Source organism: Stylophora pistillata, chromosome 2 (assembly GCF_964205215.1).
Source record: "Stylophora pistillata chromosome 2, jaStyPist1.2, whole genome shotgun sequence".
Taxonomy (NCBI): Eukaryota; Metazoa; Cnidaria; class Anthozoa; order Scleractinia; family Pocilloporidae; genus Stylophora; species Stylophora pistillata.
In genome coordinates, this window is record NC_142520.1 from 54,069,878 (window position 1) to 54,086,735 (window position 16,858).

The 16,858-nt window shown below is 37.4% G+C and overlaps 2 protein-coding genes across 4 annotated transcripts; both read left to right on the plus strand.

Moving 5' to 3' along the window:
* The first annotated feature begins 4,768 nt into the window (after window positions 1-4,768).
* LOC111334842 (uncharacterized) lies at window positions 4,769-9,883 on the plus strand. The gene is made up of 9 exons (XM_088750540.1): window positions 4,769-5,357; window positions 5,481-5,564; window positions 6,194-6,553; window positions 7,370-7,487; window positions 7,620-7,872; window positions 8,368-8,546; window positions 8,985-9,081; window positions 9,334-9,644; window positions 9,788-9,883. The coding sequence occupies exons 3-9, from the start codon at window positions 6,313-6,315 to the stop codon at window positions 9,828-9,830; spliced, it is 1,242 nt and encodes a 413-aa protein (XP_088606666.1). The 5' UTR covers window positions 4,769-5,357; window positions 5,481-5,564; window positions 6,194-6,312; the 3' UTR covers window positions 9,831-9,883.
* Window positions 9,884-9,887: 4 nt separating this feature from the next.
* On the plus strand, window positions 9,888-14,235 carry LOC148740380 (uncharacterized). Of its 3 annotated transcripts, none has more exons than XM_088750621.1 (6): window positions 9,888-10,633; window positions 10,794-10,919; window positions 11,529-11,849; window positions 12,365-12,538; window positions 12,619-12,683; window positions 12,930-14,235. In XM_088750621.1, the coding sequence occupies exons 3-6, from the start codon at window positions 11,642-11,644 to the stop codon at window positions 13,014-13,016; spliced, it is 534 nt and encodes a 177-aa protein (XP_088606747.1). In that variant the 5' UTR covers window positions 9,888-10,633; window positions 10,794-10,919; window positions 11,529-11,641; the 3' UTR covers window positions 13,017-14,235. The 3 variants fall into 3 exon arrangements, with proteins under 3 accessions (XP_088606747.1, XP_088606749.1, XP_088606748.1); XM_088750623.1 differs by having other exon boundaries at window positions 9,888-10,614; XM_088750622.1 differs by having other exon boundaries at window positions 9,888-10,611.
* Window positions 14,236-16,858: the final 2,623 nt, after the last annotated feature.

Here is a 16,858-nt window from a genome sequence, read left to right on the forward strand (position 1 = left end):
TGGTACACTATCAAAAGCTTTGGACATGTCTAGAAAGATAACATCAGTAGGTTTACAACAATTTCTAGCTTTAACCCAGTCATCATAACAAGCTAACAACTGCAATAGAGTGGATTTACCGCTGAGATACGCGAATTGATTTGGGTTGAAAAGATTTTGATCAGACCAAAAATCAATGACTCGATTCCTCACCACCTTCTCTGCGATTTTGCATAGAATACACGTTAGTGAAATCTGACGATAGTTCTCTCTAAGATTCCTATTCCTTTTTCTGTACACCGGTGTAATATTGGCATTTTTCCACATTGTTGGTAGCTGACCCAGCGAAAAAGATGTATTCAAAAGTAACGCTAACGGAGATGATAACACCTGACTACATTCTTTCAGAATCCGTGGCGATATGCCGTCTGGCCCTGGGGATATATAGATATTTAAACTTTTCAGCATTTTTTTTATCTCTTCAGGGGAACAATAAATGCTGCATAATTTCTGGTTAGTAACGTAATCAAAAACTGGAATGTTAGCTTGGTCCTCAACAGTAAATACAGACGAAAAATAATGGTTCATGCTATTTGCTATACTAATATCGTCATTTAGAAACTTATCGTTTACTTTCAAGGATAGTAGATCGCTTGATCCTTTTCTCTTGCATTTTACGTCATTCCAAAAAGGCTTCGGGCTAGTGTTCGATTTTAGCTCCTCAGTCAAATTGTTTATATACTGCTATCGCGCAGAGTTACATTTCTTTTTTAGCTGATTATTAAACTTACGATAAGTGACCCAGTGAGACTCCATAGACAATTTTTTAGCCCTCTTGTAGAGTACTGTAGTTTCTTTTTTTGGCAAAGTTTGATAAGGTTGTTGTCAATCCATGGTGCATTTGTGGATCTTATAACTTGGTGTTTTGGAATACACTCGTCAACAGCCAATAGTAGTAGATCCGACCATGCAGACCAAACAAGGTCGATGTTGTCTTCAAGAAAAGCACAGTGCCAAGGGATGTAATTCAAGAGATTCCAAAGATGTTCCCAATCTGCCTTTCTGAAGGAATAGGCCAATTTCTTGGACCTACGATACCCTCGAGGGGAACTCGATAGAAAAAAATTTATCGAGTTGTGATCGGAGAAAGGTTGACCAACCGTTAGGTCGTGTACTAAGTCAGGCGAAGAAACAAGAACTAGGTCTAAGATGCTTTCCTCTCGAGTTGAGTCCTTGACCAGTTGGGTGAGGAAGTTGTCGTTAATAATTTTGCATAACAGGGTGGTGTGGTCGGAACTCCTTGAGGCACAGATAGTTTCCCAGTTTATTTCAGGCAAATTGAAGTCTCCCAAGAGTAGTAGGTCGGAGTTATGTGTCGAAAGAATACTAGAGAGCTTAAGCATCGGACGTTTTTGATTCACGGACGTCAACCGGAAGTTTAAATATGAGCTTCGCAATCAGTACGCGTGTGCAGACGTTTTTGACGTGAGGTCGCAGACGTGAAAGTGGGATGTTTGCCGTGCGTGTTGTTTTGCTCTGTTTCAGGACTGTCTCAGTACAAGACTGACACCATGTCTTCATTTTCAATCGTCAAATCAAACCCGTAAGTACATTGTAGGTTTCATAAGAAAGTATTTTTTTATCTGCACTTAAACAATAACTTTTAAAAATGGGACAAAATGTGCCTAACTTCGTGTTTGGCACAAGTTTCCGCAGGTTCTGTTACTTGGTTTTGTTTGATCATGAATTCTTTTTTGTTTGTCGCCATTCTTTTAGTTATCCTACGAGCAGAAGTTTTTTCCAGAACAGGAAAAATACTTATATAATAGCAAGTTATCTTGCCATGTGTTTGTTTTTGTTATTAGTTGTCTTCTTTTTGTTGAGAGGTTTATGTCGTTGCCGTATTTCACGTTCAAGAAAGTGCATTAATTTCCCCGCCATTAAGCTTTTTATTTTTAGTGCTGAGATGTGATCGACTATTTTATACAGCTACTAACTACAGTAACACTCGCTTCTATCTTTTTTCTTTTATATAGTGGGCCTATGGAATGGTCTGAACAGCACGACGTAGCACTAATGAAAGAAGTCAGAGTGCAGAATCCGTTTAAAGCAAAGAAGAAAACGAGCAACCGAGCGCAAATATGGCTGTCCATCGCAGAGGCACTAAGTGGATTACAAGATCCGTTATTCAAGGATTCAATGACAAAAGGATCAGTGCAAGATCGTTACGTTTTGTAGTGCAGCCCCTTTATTCGATATAGCATCCGTGTAGGTGTTGAAGTCACGTGGATTCAGTAGATCATGATTCCACTGACACAGTTTGTGACCATGTATATCGTAAATATAATTCATCACCGTATTTGATATCATGCTAAGTTCAGGAACCGGTCGGCCGAATCGTGCGAGCATGTCGCTATATCGGCAAGGAAACGACATTCGCCTGAGCAAAATACATAGCCCCTCTAACTTGTCGGCAGTGGTTCTCTGATTACAGTGGAAGGTGTCCGGTAGTCGAAGCGCATCAGCCAGCAGTGGAAGGTCCTTTTTTTCAACTCTAAACTCGGACTTGCACTCAGGTTCCTCGATACTCTCGATACTAAACCTCGCGTATTTTTCATACGAAAACTCAGGGTTTTTTGACGAATTCTCTTTCAGTAATAGCAACAGTTCCTCATCTGACACCAGTCCTTGGTCATGAGCAATTAAAAGTGATTTTCTCACATCCTTTAAATACAGCATGTTGCAAATTACGGCCACATTTCCTTTGTAAACAATGACCAAAAACGTGACAACTGTGATCAGCTGTCACGTTCATGGTGATGCAGGTGTCCAGCTTAAGTAAAAAATTTCGCGCCTAAAACGCCGTTGTCGATCCAGTCTCCCCCGGTATTCTGACGTCCGTGACATCAAAATCGTCTGATGCTTAAGCTCTCTACTGTCTAGGGCTGTTTGCAGATCTAGAAGAGGATTAATGTCGCTTTTGGGTGGCCTATAAAAGACCCCCAAGTTAACTTTCCTGTTTCCTGAAACAAGATTATGTCTACTAAAAGTAATTCGGAATCACATAGAAGATCTTCTCTTTGGAACACTTTTACTGTATCCCGCGTAGCTATTAACACACCACCACCTTTACGGCCGTTGTGAGGACGGTCTCTTCTGAACACCGTGTAATTTGAAGGAAACAATTCGCTGTCTATCATTGTTCCGTCTAAATGGGTTTCCGTGAAGACCATAATGTCATAACGATAAGTAGCAATTTCCAATTCCAACAGGACCGTCTTGCTAACTAAGCTTCTTGAATTAGCATAGAAGACGGATATATCAGGTTTGCGATGTCGATTTTTATAAGCCACGTTACCGTCATGATTCCGATGACTTACACGGCTCGGACCAGGATGAGGATGAATATTTCCATGGGAGCAAAGAATTTCAATATTGAACATCGCGGAGTGATTGCTGTAGTAGGGTATCCTACTTTTAGCAAAGGCCCTTTTCTTCGTTGTTCTTGTCAAGACAGCAAGGTTCCCAAAATGGCGGACACAACACGACGGACTGAAGAACACATGGCCATTTCTTTGCTGGTTTTCTCGTAGAAAACCAAAAGAAACACTACAATCTGTATAGTCATATGGTTTCACCGTATGGTTTAGGAGCGATAAGAACAAGAACCATAAGAACCACAAGCAAATCAAAAGGATATTTAGCAGAGCAGCACTTTCACGTCCGATACATACATATTTAGTCTTTGACTTGCATAATTTCCTCGAAACTCTAAAGGAATCTCCCCTCAAAAGCTTCCCCTTAAACAGAAAAACTTGTTTTATGATTAGCTCTTTCCTTTGCCTGTTAACCTGATATTTTTATTTCAAAGCCTCTGAAACAGAAGACAAATCGACGATCGCACTTTCGAATCGTAAAGAACATTTTGAATGTGAAAGAACACTATAAGCCCCTCACTGAGGAATGCTGCATACAAACGGTATCGCTCATCATTCTTTGTAGAAGCGAGGATCTAAACTACAAATCTCTTACCTGAAAAGAGGGTAAACTTGGCAGGAAACAGCGGCGAAATCTGTTATAAACTGTACTCGGTGACTCTCAAGCTTAAAGTGAAAGCTACACCCAGTAACGAACTTTCTCTCCAGTCATGAGAGGTAGCAAAGCTTCCCGAGTGAGGGAGGGTGGGAAAAGGTTTGATCGCTTTGCCGGAGTGGGTGGCGGAGAGCTTCTATGAGCTTCGGAGAGATTTTATTATCAGCAAAAATACAGGAAAGAGAAGAAAAGTGAGTTAAGTCGCACAGTCCTTTTTGTTCATCATCTCAAATGAGATTCTTACTGGCTAACGTCGTACAGAAAGTACGAACACCGTCTCCTGAATGCTAACGGTGAGCAGTCAGACTTTCTGGTCAGCTCGGTCATTCATTCGTTCTGGCAAGTCTGGTAACAGTAATTTATTCAGCTGAATCAGATAAACTCCTTGGCTGTGGAAGAAATAATTTAATGATAGATGAACAGGTTAATAAATAAATGAAACCAGACCCCAAATATATTGTCCTCTTTCTGATACTTCCCTCCGTAAATTATATCTTACCTTGTGGTGACCGATAGAAATAAAAAATAACTTGATAACTTACCTATCAGCTTCACTACATATTTACATCACTACCTAACTATAACACTGGGTTAATTGAGAAAGTAATAATACTACGACAAATTCTGTTGTTGTATTTTTTTCTTTCTTTTTACATGGTTCAAGAGAACGTCCTGTGCTCTTTGTATTTTGTAATCAATTTGTTGAATTTATAATCAGGGAATGAGGATTCTACTGATCTCAGAATTTGTAGAGGATGTTTCAATGCTGATAAGGAAGCCAAGACATTGTTTTGATAGCCTATGAGGAGACCTTTAATGGTAGCGCTTCTGTTCAAGCAATTCTTCGAAAATATGGGACCTTGAGCGAAGCCCGCTCCCGGTGAGAAATGATCAATTGGATCAATTGACCACACGTCCGGAAATGATTGTTGTGATCATTCTCCGGTTCATTCCTGTCCGTGCCCAGGTCCCATTTGTCGCGCTTGCTGGGTAAAGCAAATGGCGGCTGTCTCGCATAATATTTCTTAGTCTCTACTTTTACAAGCGTTTTCGTGCTAAATGGCTGAACGCTTAGTCAATTTCCAACGCGAGAAAAAGAAAAAACAAAAGCTTCATTTAGCGACTGTCGTGGCTGAGGCAGAGTGTCTACTTGCCTCGAAAAAAAAAGAAAAAGAAACCGCATATTACCGTTTTCAGCAGAAACCCTTTTACAGGCAAACGATCGAAGTACTCCAAATATCGACGAAGAAAAAATCGACCAAGCAGTACTACCACGGCTGTTCCTGGTGAGTCTAGTTGTTGACATGTAATGTCAAGTTAGATGTAAAGGTAAAAGGTTATAAATCAATCGGAATTAATTAGGTAATTTTGCCCTTCTGCTCATTATCTATATTCGATTTTATTTTTAGCTTCTCCAATTGCCCACGATGTGGATTTCTTGGATGGTCCTACAGAGGATTTAGAAGACTTGTATACGGATAATTTTTCAGATGGTACTGTTACATGTATACGTTCGTCAAGCTTATTCAGCATTTTGATCAAACTAAATATTTTTTTCTTCATTGCATGCATTTAAATGAAAACATTTACTTGCATCAATTTTTACTCTTTTGTTATAAGAGTTTAATGAATTTATTATATTAACCTTGGCTCTAAAGTTACTTTTAAAATTTGTCTCTGTGTATTTATCTATCACGAATGCGTTTCTCTGGTTGGCTTATGCTACCTGCTGCCTAGTTTTATTCTGTGATAGAAAGTGGGTAGTGATTCTCTACAAAATGGTGGCTGTTTCTTTCTGTTGCATTTTGTGTCTCACATGGAGATGTGATAGTTTTGTTTCTCAGTTTTGAAGGATATTGAGATTTATACTAAAACAAATAAAATTATTTGCTCACAATTATCGCTTGATAGTCAATTCTGGTGATGCCCTCATCAACTATCAAAGGTGATGATAGAAATCTTTACCTCGTAATCTAAATATACATTTAAATAAACATTATTTAAAGGTCTTATAGTTATGAAATAAACATGTTATGTTGTGTTATATCATGTCTATTTTGTTTTGCTTTATGTTATATGTTGTGTTTTATGTTTTGTTATGTTTATACAAATATTTTTGTAGATTTAGATCAACTTATTGAGGAATGTGCGACTTATACCAAGCCTCCAACAATCCGGAAGAGTTGGACTACAAGGATTGAGGATCTAGGCAAAAGCTGGGCCAACGAAAGACCTCAAATTATGAAGTCACTGTTAGAGTTGGAGCCCCTTCTACCATCAGCTCCCTGTGTACACTGCAAGAAAGACCAATCTCTTGTCCGTTGTCGGCAGTGTGGCTTGAAAGAGATTATGTGTGCAAAGTGTGACAATGATGTGCACAGAAGAAATCCTTTTCATGATAGAGAAATCTATCATGAAGGGTTTTCTAAACCTGTGGCACCATCAGTGTCTTTAGACGGGGAAGGAAACTTAATAAGAGTAGGTAAGTTAGAACCTTATTTTAGTCATTCTTATTTTTAATTGTAAAATAGCAATATTGTCTTTGAAAAGCCCCCTTGGGAAAAGTCAATAAAGTATGTATGTTCATGGATATATGTATGTAACTATAATGTTTACTCTTTAAATGTAACCAAATTTTACATAATTATATTTTATTTTGAAATCGTCTATATATCTCTTGGGTTTGTGTGTATATACTTGTAAATGACCATTACTTCTTGTTACTGCCTCCGGATTCGCTACTCCCCATATATCGTGGACTATATGGGAAGGCCCAGCCTAAAAGGGCTCTCATTAAAGGCCGTTGGTTCGTGTACATGAAAGAATAGGAATTCCAAGATATGGATTATACAAAAACATGGCATTGTTTATTTTAAACAAGGTCAAGTGGTTATTGAAGTGCCTTAAGATTTAATAAAAGAGATTACCTGTTACTATACCCTCATGTGGGTATATATTTGAAAAGGTATGATTTCAGTTGGAAGTTTGTATGGGCATGTACTAAAATCAGGAACACCTCATAAAACCCAGAATACTCCTAAAAAAGCTAAGTGAAACCCTACCCACCCAAAACACCAACCGCCAACCTTTAATTGCGTTAACCACTAACTGTCAGTTGTAACCCTATTTCTAACCCTAAACTAACCTAGTTGTTAGTTGGTGTTCTGGTGTTTCTAGTTGTAGTACCTGCCATTTGTATGTATCCCCCTCATATGATAAGAAAATTTTCCATTACTGTTGCTTTTGTTTTCACTTTCTGAATAGGTGTTTCTTTTGCTTACTTGTTTTCAATTAACAGTGCGATGTCTGCCATATAGTGTCAATTCAGTCTACAATATATGTGCTGTATCCAAGGCTGTTGATTCCTTTGAGCCTGTCTCTTTAACCGATAAAGGATGTATTGTTGTCACTGCTAATGGTACAGTATTTTTACCTATAATTTCAATTTTTTTTTAACACCAATTGACCATTTAGCATTCACATCAGTTAAGTTGTATGTATTGCAGTTGTCTTTAGTGATAAATAAAACTATTTTTGTCTGTTTTTTTTGTCTTTTCCATAGGAAGGTTTGATTTAAATGTCGCTGTCTATTGCTGCAGCTGTTGTCAATATTCCGTTGATCCACTCGATGTACATCAACTTGTGAGTGAAGGGTATTGGCCTGCTACTTTAGCAAATACCCAATACCTTTTTGCTCAAGATCTTCTCACCAAGTGGGATTTACTTCAAAAGCACCTCCCTGGATCATCTGAAAGTGGTTTTCTCAGATCTTTGGAAGATTTCTCTATTTTAAGTGGAAGGGTAGGTTACAATGCTATAAAGTGTACAAAATGGTCATTTCTGTTCAAATATTTTTAAAAGTTTAAATTTATATACACATAATTAATGCTTTCTACCTTTTACATTTTTTTGTTAAAAAATTTAAACGTAAATTTAAATTATGTGTCTATTTTCTGTCCCAAGCCAGCCAGCAACCCACTCATAAAAAAAAATCCCATGATTCTCTTTTGGTAAGGTCCTCTACTAAAAAGACCAAATATTGTTAAATACATTTTGTTCCTTTCAAAGGAGTGCAATTTTAGAATCTCCATCCCCCTACTCCAAGAGTGATACCTGGTATCCCATAATTGACTCATACATTTAACAAAATGCAGCTTTTTTTACAGTGAATCAAATTAGTCAATGCCTCTCCATCAAGTAATCTATGTTGAAAGCATTGCAAACATACCCATCAGAGATTATGAAATGTATTTATCAGTTTATGTTATTCTTTCATCTTTTACATCTAATTCTTAGGTTGGTGTTATAAATGACTCTGCATTTAGTATTGCATTTAAAGAATGGAAGTTCTGCAACCATGAGATTAATTTGCTACAATTCAAGGACTTTATGGTATGCCCAGCCTGTGCTACCTACCAGCACTCAGCCCATGTGGACAGCAATGCCAAGTTGTATCGTTACAAGTCAGCTGGAGAGTAAGTAACCTGTCATTTAACGTGCATTTAATGTATGTAATTGTTTCTCCTAAATAAGGACAACAATTATTAATGGCCTTGTTTCCAGGTGGTTGGTAACATTGAAGTAGCATCTCAAAGTTGAACCTCTTTTATCTTTTATGCATCGCTTCTCACTTGGAGAGCTAATGATGAAAGTTTTTGTTATTTTTTGAAAGCCATAAGCTATTTTGTTGTATTAAATTAATGTTCCAAATTGTAATTGATAATAGACAAGTATTTTCTTGATTTTTTCTCCCTCCTTATACACATGTAAGTAATTTCTTATAGGTTGTGATTATTTTTTATTATGCAATTAAAATTGAGGTAAAACATCCAATCCTTTCCTTTTTAAATAACTATAATTTAATTTTACTCTCCTACCACCCTGTTTTGTAATTTTTTTTTTTATGTTTTTAGGAGAAAACGAGATTCCTATTATGGTGAAACATTCATTTTAAGCAATGATAAAGTTGATAATCATCTAGCTAAAGTTTACAAGAATACAAATCAGTATGTAAGTTTTTTTTACTCTTGGTTTTGTTGATATCCTCTTTTATGTTTATAAATAAATTTACTCTTTCCCATTGCAGTTATGTCCCTGCCATTGATAAACAGAGATATCAATGTTTTTTTTGCTGGGCAAATGCATGCTATGACATTAATCTCTGACATTAATTAATGTATGATAAAAGCTTTTGTATTACTTGTATTACTCTTTGTAAATTGTGCCTTAGTTTTTACTATATTGTCCAATTTTTTATAAAAGGAAACTGGTAATAACACTTGTGGTGAGTCCCACTGGCATGCAGCAAGAAACACCCCCAAGAAAAAAAAGCGTCTTGATGAGACTGGGCTGACCATTACTGGCTGCCAACATGGGACTGCGCAAAGAGCAGTGAACATGTTGTATGGTGAAGTGTATGGTTATGCTCCTTATATTCAAATTCAGGACATGATTCCTAGAAAAGTAACATACTTTTGGGAAGATGTTGTCTGCAAATACTGGCCATGGCTGATGAAAAAAGATCCCCAGAGTGCATCAAAAATGAAACCAGCATTGTCAGTTGGTCCTGTCAGGTACACTTTTCATTCATAGTATTTAATCTAAACATTGTGGGTGGCTCCTAATTGTTTTGACACTTATAGAGTAAGGAGAAATTTATATATTTTGAGGAAAAGTAAATAAAGGATATTATAAAAGTAGATGTTTGCTTCCACAGGAGGGGGCTGCTCGCTCTACAGGAGAAGAAGTGGAACAGATAAACAGCTATGTAACATGCTGTGGATCAACATCAAAGCACATGTGCCCTGAAGGTTGTATAATTATATATCTTTATTTGACCTCTAAATGATAATAAATTAACTGTTGGTAAATTTCTAACTCAATAGTGTTATTTGCAGTACAATCTCCTTCCCATTCATTTCCCTAAGCATGAAGGAATGCTGACATAATAATATATGCTATAATGTTAAATCGTTTGATTATTCTAATGAAATCATTGTTGTCATTAATTTTTTCCTTTTTTTTTTCTGGTGGAGAGGAGTTGTTGACTGAACATGCTATTGCTTGGAATTCCCGTAAAATTCTTAACCTTGCTGATTTGTTATCTAAAAGATTTGCAAAGGTCATTTGCATTCGTAGCACAGTGACAGTTTGCTTGACTCAACTCTGGTATCATTAGTTAAAAACGATTTGAACATGTGTGAATGAGCATTATTTTAATAACAGTTAAATAACATTTTTTTATAATATTAGAAGCATGCATTTTATACTTGTTATTATAGTTATGTTAATTATTATTTTTTAACTTTTTCCCCATTATGCTGTGAATGTAGATGAAATTGTTTATGTTTTGTCATGAAACATTTTTCTTGATATATTTACAAAAATCAGTGGAAGCATCACATGGTATTTATTTCTATATATTTATTTTATAATGCACAGGTAAAAAAGGACCTGAAACAGCATTGTCAAGATTTCTATGCATTGGCTAGAGAACTTGGAGTAGATGTTGAATCCTGTAATCTTGACGTTTGGACATCAGTAGTCAGAGATCATGCTAAACGTACTTTTGGGAAATTAATTATTTGAGTAGTGATTTGTGCTAAGATTTTTGGTCCTGATTTTCCATTTAGAGTTTTAATGCTGTTTGAGTTGAAGAATTTAAACTTGCATCCTGTCTGCAAAACCTGTTGATTGATGAGCACTACCTTGTTCATTTTCAGAACTTGACAGGAAATCTTCATCTGAAGATGGGGCTGCTATTCAGAAATCGTTTGAACTTCATCAGAAGATTGAATATATGGCCTCTTCTATAAACCAGTGATTGAAAAATATCAATCGACTAGCAGGTTAGTTTATTTCCTTATTCATTATAATTATGCCTTTTGGTCATCAATATGTGTATTTAGTCATGCTTCACTTTTCCATCTTTATTGATTAAGATGCTTCCCAAAAGACCAACCCCTAACGTCCTCACTCTTGGGAAGTGGGAAATAGTTAAGTAGGGGAATGGCTGTCAGGTTGAGGTACATTAGTATTCAGGTCCTGTGACTGCTACAGTAGCTGCGAAGGTGCTGACAGGAACTCTGAACAAGCTGGCAAATAGGGGCTTTGGCTATTCTGTAGGTGGATGGGGTTATGACTGCAGAAACAGACACAGTTAATAACAATGCAATACGACTGCTTGCCAGAAGGAAGACCACACCTTGGATGTTACTATTATGCTCTGTAAGCTGAAGGCCTAGCTGAACTTGGATGAGATGAAAAAAGAACTAATTCATTATGTAGTGCTTACATCAGACCTGGGGAAAATGACGATGGCTGAACTAGTAAATTGCTGGGGCAAGACAGTGAAGGCCTATCTGACTATGGCATGATAAGGACAGACGATTAATAAATTATTTTACTGAAATAATTTGCCTATTTTCTCCTGTTTGTTACAATTGTATTTTCCCTAGATACCTCAAAACAACGTCATCGCCAACGCAAAAAGATCACTGAAGAAAAATCAGACCTTGCAAGGCTTATTTCAGAGTACAATGGTCTTGCTACCTGTTATATCCGGGTATCCATGGATATTGCAGGCTTGGCTGCTAAGCCTAAGGACGTTTTGGATACGTTGGATCTGACTACTTTGGGTGTAAACTCTTCTTGTATATTTGAGTCTGTTCCGTTACAGTTAAAGACTTTGCGACACTTCACTACCACAGATTGTAAAGTGGAAATTACAGATGCCCTTGACAACAACTTTCCGTGGGCTCTACATGATCAGACTGGTGGTAAATAAGTTACAATGCAGTGTATATATTTTATATTTTAACATATTCATGTTTATATGACTGTATTGTGAAAACTTGTGAAAAGAAAGAACACGAAATGCATGATTTTGGTTTAAACTGCAAACACCCCCAAAATGATTTTAATGAGTCCCATTTGATTTGAAGATGATGATTAGCATGTGGCGATACAGGGTACAAAGAAGTTGGTGTCCTATAGCCCCAGGCTAGTCACGGGATTTTGCTGTTGGGTTAGTGGATTTTACCCACAACGTGCCTGAAGGGAAGTGAAAGTTTTTAGGGAGATTTTTTTGGGGGAAATTCGGGCAAGCTGGAAAATTGAAGTTCTTTGTACCCTGTGGTGACACTTTTAGCTGTGATAAATTAGGACTTGCTTCGTAATCGTGCACAATTTAAGGATGTCATATTTGGATATCAGTTTTAACAAACTTATGTCTCCATTAGATTTTGGTCGTCTTTCTTTTTTATTTTCTATATATATATATTTTTTTTTTTAGAAATGCCTCTTCGTACTAAGAAACAAGTTGTGGAGGAGTATCTGGAGGGCAGAAGGGTGACAGAGGAGAAGCTACTTTTGGAAAAAGAGATGACTGGATTTTTGAAGTTCTACAAGGACACTGTTATTCCAGAAATCTTATCAACGATTGAAAGTCTGAAAGCAGTTTTGTCAGGTATGCGAACAGCATTTCCATTTCGGTGCAAAATAATGAATGTTGCATGTTATTAAATCAATGTACTCTTCAATTTTTAGAATGTAATGAAGATTGTTCATTGGACGAGGCAAGTGGGCCAGTTTCCTCCTCTGAAGGTAGCTCGGTAGGTGTGCCTCTGACATTACCTTTGATTCTTCTCTCCCAACGTTAGATCAGCCTTTAGTTAATCTCTGCCAGGTTTTGTTCCAGCTAAGCTAGTGGTCTGCAAGGGCAATCACGCAAACGTACATGCACACTTTTCCGTCCATATTCATATACACAGAAATATATTGTAAATTTGAATTGTTGCATATAAAAACACATGGACTAAGTAAAGACAGACTGAATGATATTTTGGCTTCTTTTTCAGGAGGGCCGTTATTGCTATGAAGGCACAGAGTCCCTTGCTGTGCGCGGAAAGATCTCATTAGCACGAAACGGTTTGGACTTTGCTTAGGCACAAATCGCCCAAGGAGTTGCCATGTTTAAAGCGGCTACAAAAGGTGATTTTAGTGAGTTCGAATTCGCTGAAAAAGCAACAATCAACATTTTGGAGATGACGATGAGGAGTCTGCCTCGAGTGAACCAGAGTGGGATGACATTGGGGCGGAACTGGGTGACGATATTGTGACACAACCTTCCAGACAAGTTGAACCTGTTTCCTTGGTCGATGGTGACGTGTACAGTTGGATGTTCCCCCCAGAAATTTTGCCAGTCTAGTATCGATGGAAGCAATGCCTGTAGTCTGATTTCTTTAGCAGTCGCTCACACGTTCCTAACAGTCGACATTTCGCTTCCGCTTGCAAACCTGACTTGCCCTCAGATTGGACAAAGTTTCTTTACTTGTGCATGCATCTTGGAAACGTGTTGTATGACAATTACCGTCATTCATTGCGACATCAATACCTCAATGCCGCCGAAGCTGGTCAATGATTCAGCAGATATGCCACTGTTAAACTTGCACAGACATACCCTGTTAGGGTATGTGATCAGCACAGCTTGTCCACCGTAGAGGAGCAACTTCGCCGGCTAGCGAGACAGAACAAGCGCTGTGCTTCGATATTTATTTATGATGACAAGACTGTGACTTTTCTGGTCAGCCAACAATTGGCACTGTCGCGGCTATCGACTCGCACAGTCACCCCTCCCTACGGAGCAGCTATTGTCACCACTGATAAATTAGCTCCTCCGTTTGTGGCACGTTTTCAAGATATTGCAACCCTTAATACCAGCACGTTTGGCAATTTAACAATTGTAGACATTTAGAAATTTAAATTAGGTAACGTAAAGTCTACGTTCGAGCCAATCAGGCCGGAGCTTATCCCGGTTTTTTATAGTGTACACCGAGATGTACCCAAAGAGTTATTTTTTGAAACGACATGACTTCCTACGAATTCCTTAACCTCGCACATTTTCTGTCTGTATGTGATTCTATATAGTGGTACTACTAAACCGTAATATCAGATTACCAAAGAGTTAAGGTGGTATTTGCGAGACGTCATTTTCTTTTTTAGTAAATGCAAGTAATGGCATAGAAAAAACGTTTTTTTTTTATTAAGGTGATAATTGTCAGTAAATATGTATTCAGATTGATCAATCGATTGATGTAACTGTCATTTGTTTGTCAATATGAAACTTGATTAAATTAAAATGAGAGCAAATTTACAAACACGAAATGAACTGGAAAAAGTGCGGAAATGATTGTTTGACTGCGCCCTTAAGGGTTTACAGATACAACGATGAGAAAAAAATACAAATTCTGACAATTTATTTCCTTAGTGACAGTGTCAATTAATCCTGCTATTTCAAAACACTTCCTCGTTACATCAGGTTTGTTGCGACTTACCAGCGTTGTGTTATTTTACCGTAAAATTCTGGACGCTTAAAAATTTCGGACAATTATTATCGGACTCTTTTTTTTGCCCGAAATCAAAGCCGTCAGAAATTTTTGGTAAGTTATTTACCCCTCTGTTTACCTGTCTTTTTATCTGTCTTTCTGTCGGTCGGTCGGTCGATCTAGTGTCTGTCCGTCTTTCGGTCTGTCTGCTTCTTTGCCTGTCTGTCTGTCTGCGTATTTCCCTGTGTCTGTCTATCTCTTCATCTGTGTCTAAGGCTATCTGTCTGTAATTCCATCCCTGTCTGTCGTTCTATCTGTGCATGTATGTCAAAATGCCACTCTGTATATCTGTGCATGCGTGTCTATCTTTCTGTCTTACTGTTAGTGTCTGTCCAGCCTTCCATATGTTTGTCTGTCTGTAAGTCTATCTGCTTGTTTGTCTACCAGTATGTCTCTTTAACTGACTTTAGGGTTAGGGTTAGAGTAGGGTTAGGGGTAGGGTTTTTTTAGGGTTAGGGCTAGGGTTTTAGGGTTAGGGTTTGGGGTATAAATCCGTTTACTTTAACCTAATAGACTTATTATTTGGCACAGAAGTGTAAGTCGATGCGCTCTATCTGATGAAAGGATCGAAGTTTTGAATTTTTGCTGAGTGAGTAGTTTTTTGTGGAAAAACCATGATAAAACGGCGTATGAATGACTACTTAGTTGTCTTTTTTGAAGCAAACGTTTTATATGTTGATGATCATAACCCAAACAAGACACATGGTTTTAGGCTCACATCCTAAACCTAACCAAAACGCGGATGTAAAAAGTTCGATTTTCCGCCATTTGAATTTTAAATGAGGACGGCTCATACGCTGAACATTTGAATTGTTTCAGTTTGAGTGCCTGACAACGCTTATCGATTGACAAGAACGTATCGCGTGGTTATGTATTATTAACCTTTACTAATAAAACTGACTCGAAAAAATACAGAAGGTAGAACGGATTATCACAATTATTGTACTTGCTCTCAGAAGAAAGTTGTCCTGTATAATTAAGTAAAGCTCTACAGATCGATACAGCAGTACGAGTCCATTGCAACTGATACATGTGATGGGTACAAACCTCGGGCATTATCCTGGGATGTACCGCCCTCAAGTCAAAATTTTTTGGGCAGAATACTACTAATTTGTTACATGCGGGTTTTCACTGTAACTGTTGAGTGTATGTGCTACTGATAACTTGACCATGTGGCCTATTCTACATTGCAAACTTTGGAAGATGGAAAAATGTAAACTTTTACGTTTAATAAATCCACTTACTTTAACTCAATAAACTTCTAATTTGACACAGAAATGTAAGTCGATAAGCTTTATCTGATGAAAGGATCATAGCTTTGAATTTTTTTGCAGAATCAGCATTTTTTATCAAAACCAGGATAAAACGCCTTAAGTTCTTTGCATGTTTTCTTACTGTTTGAAACAAACTTTTGATATGTTAAGGATCTTTACCATAAAACGACACATGCAAAATTTCACGCTCACATCGTAAACGAAACTGAAAATACGCTGATGTAAAAAGTTAAATGTTTCGCCATTTGGAATTGTAAATAAGGACGGCTGATACCCTGAACATTTGAATTTTTCCCTTTGAGTGCCTGACACCCGGTTATCGATTGACAAGAACGTGTCCCTTTGTTATATTAAAACTTTCCGAAAAATCAGAAGCTAAAGCTGATTATAGTTTTTGTGGTGTCCTTACCCACGCTGTTAAACCTAAGGAATTTCAAGAGTTAATCGATAGGTGGCTTGATAAAAGAATGGAATGAAGTGTGATTGGGAGTAAAACCAGATTGTGTTATGTCTGACTCTGGAGTTTTCAATGCAACCCTGGCAATTCCGTTTATACGGTCAATAATCAAGGGCCCTGAACCGCTGACAGTATTACTGAGCTATCGGCCAATTTAAGAGGTCGTGACTGTAAATATCGAGAATCGCTGGCCAGGCTAAAAAAATCGAAAATTCTGATAATTTCCCTGGGAAACCCCTTTAGGGAGATGTATTCGAAAAAAATATTTCAAAGTTTGAAAAATCAAATGTCTACGAGAAAATGGGGAAAAACGAAATTTCGGGTTTTTACCTAATTAATTATGCGAAAAATACAGTAAAATTGAGCAACTTTAGTGTGCTAGTACTGAGGGAGGATGTTTCGTAAGAAATCGGCGGTATTTTTAATGAAAAATATAATTCATTTGATTGTTATTTATGGCACTTTTAGGAGCTTTGGTTTAATTTTAAAATTTACATGATTTTTTAACAAAGTACTCTCAAACACTTGTAAAAAGCGAAAAATCGAGCAACTTCAAGCCTTGAAAACACGTCTTGGTATTTGAGAAATCATGTCAAACTGCATGCTGGCACAAAGTTTAGTCCTTATACAAAAATAATATGAAATAAAAGTTTTGGGTAATTCAGAAAAGT

Bases quoted from the DNA above. Each gene is read 5' to 3' on its own strand.
- LOC111334842 (XM_088750540.1), top strand. From the start codon at position 6,313: ATGAAGTCACTGTTAGAGTTGGAGCCCCTTCTACCATCAGCTCCCTGT. The intron at 6,554-7,369 runs GTAAGTTAGAAC...TTCAATTAACAG, and splicing joins AGGAAACTTAATAAGAGTAG to TGCGATGTCTGCCATATAGT. The intron at 9,645-9,787 runs GTACACTTTTCA...TTGCTTCCACAG, and splicing joins TTGTCAGTTGGTCCTGTCAG to GAGGGGGCTGCTCGCTCTAC.
- LOC148740380 (XM_088750621.1), top strand. From the start codon at position 11,642: ATGGATATTGCAGGCTTGGCTGCTAAGCCTAAGGACGTTTTGGATACG. The intron at 12,539-12,618 runs GTATGCGAACAG...TTCAATTTTTAG, and splicing joins TCTGAAAGCAGTTTTGTCAG to AATGTAATGAAGATTGTTCA. The intron at 12,684-12,929 runs GTAGGTGTGCCT...CTTCTTTTTCAG, and splicing joins CCTCCTCTGAAGGTAGCTCG to GAGGGCCGTTATTGCTATGA.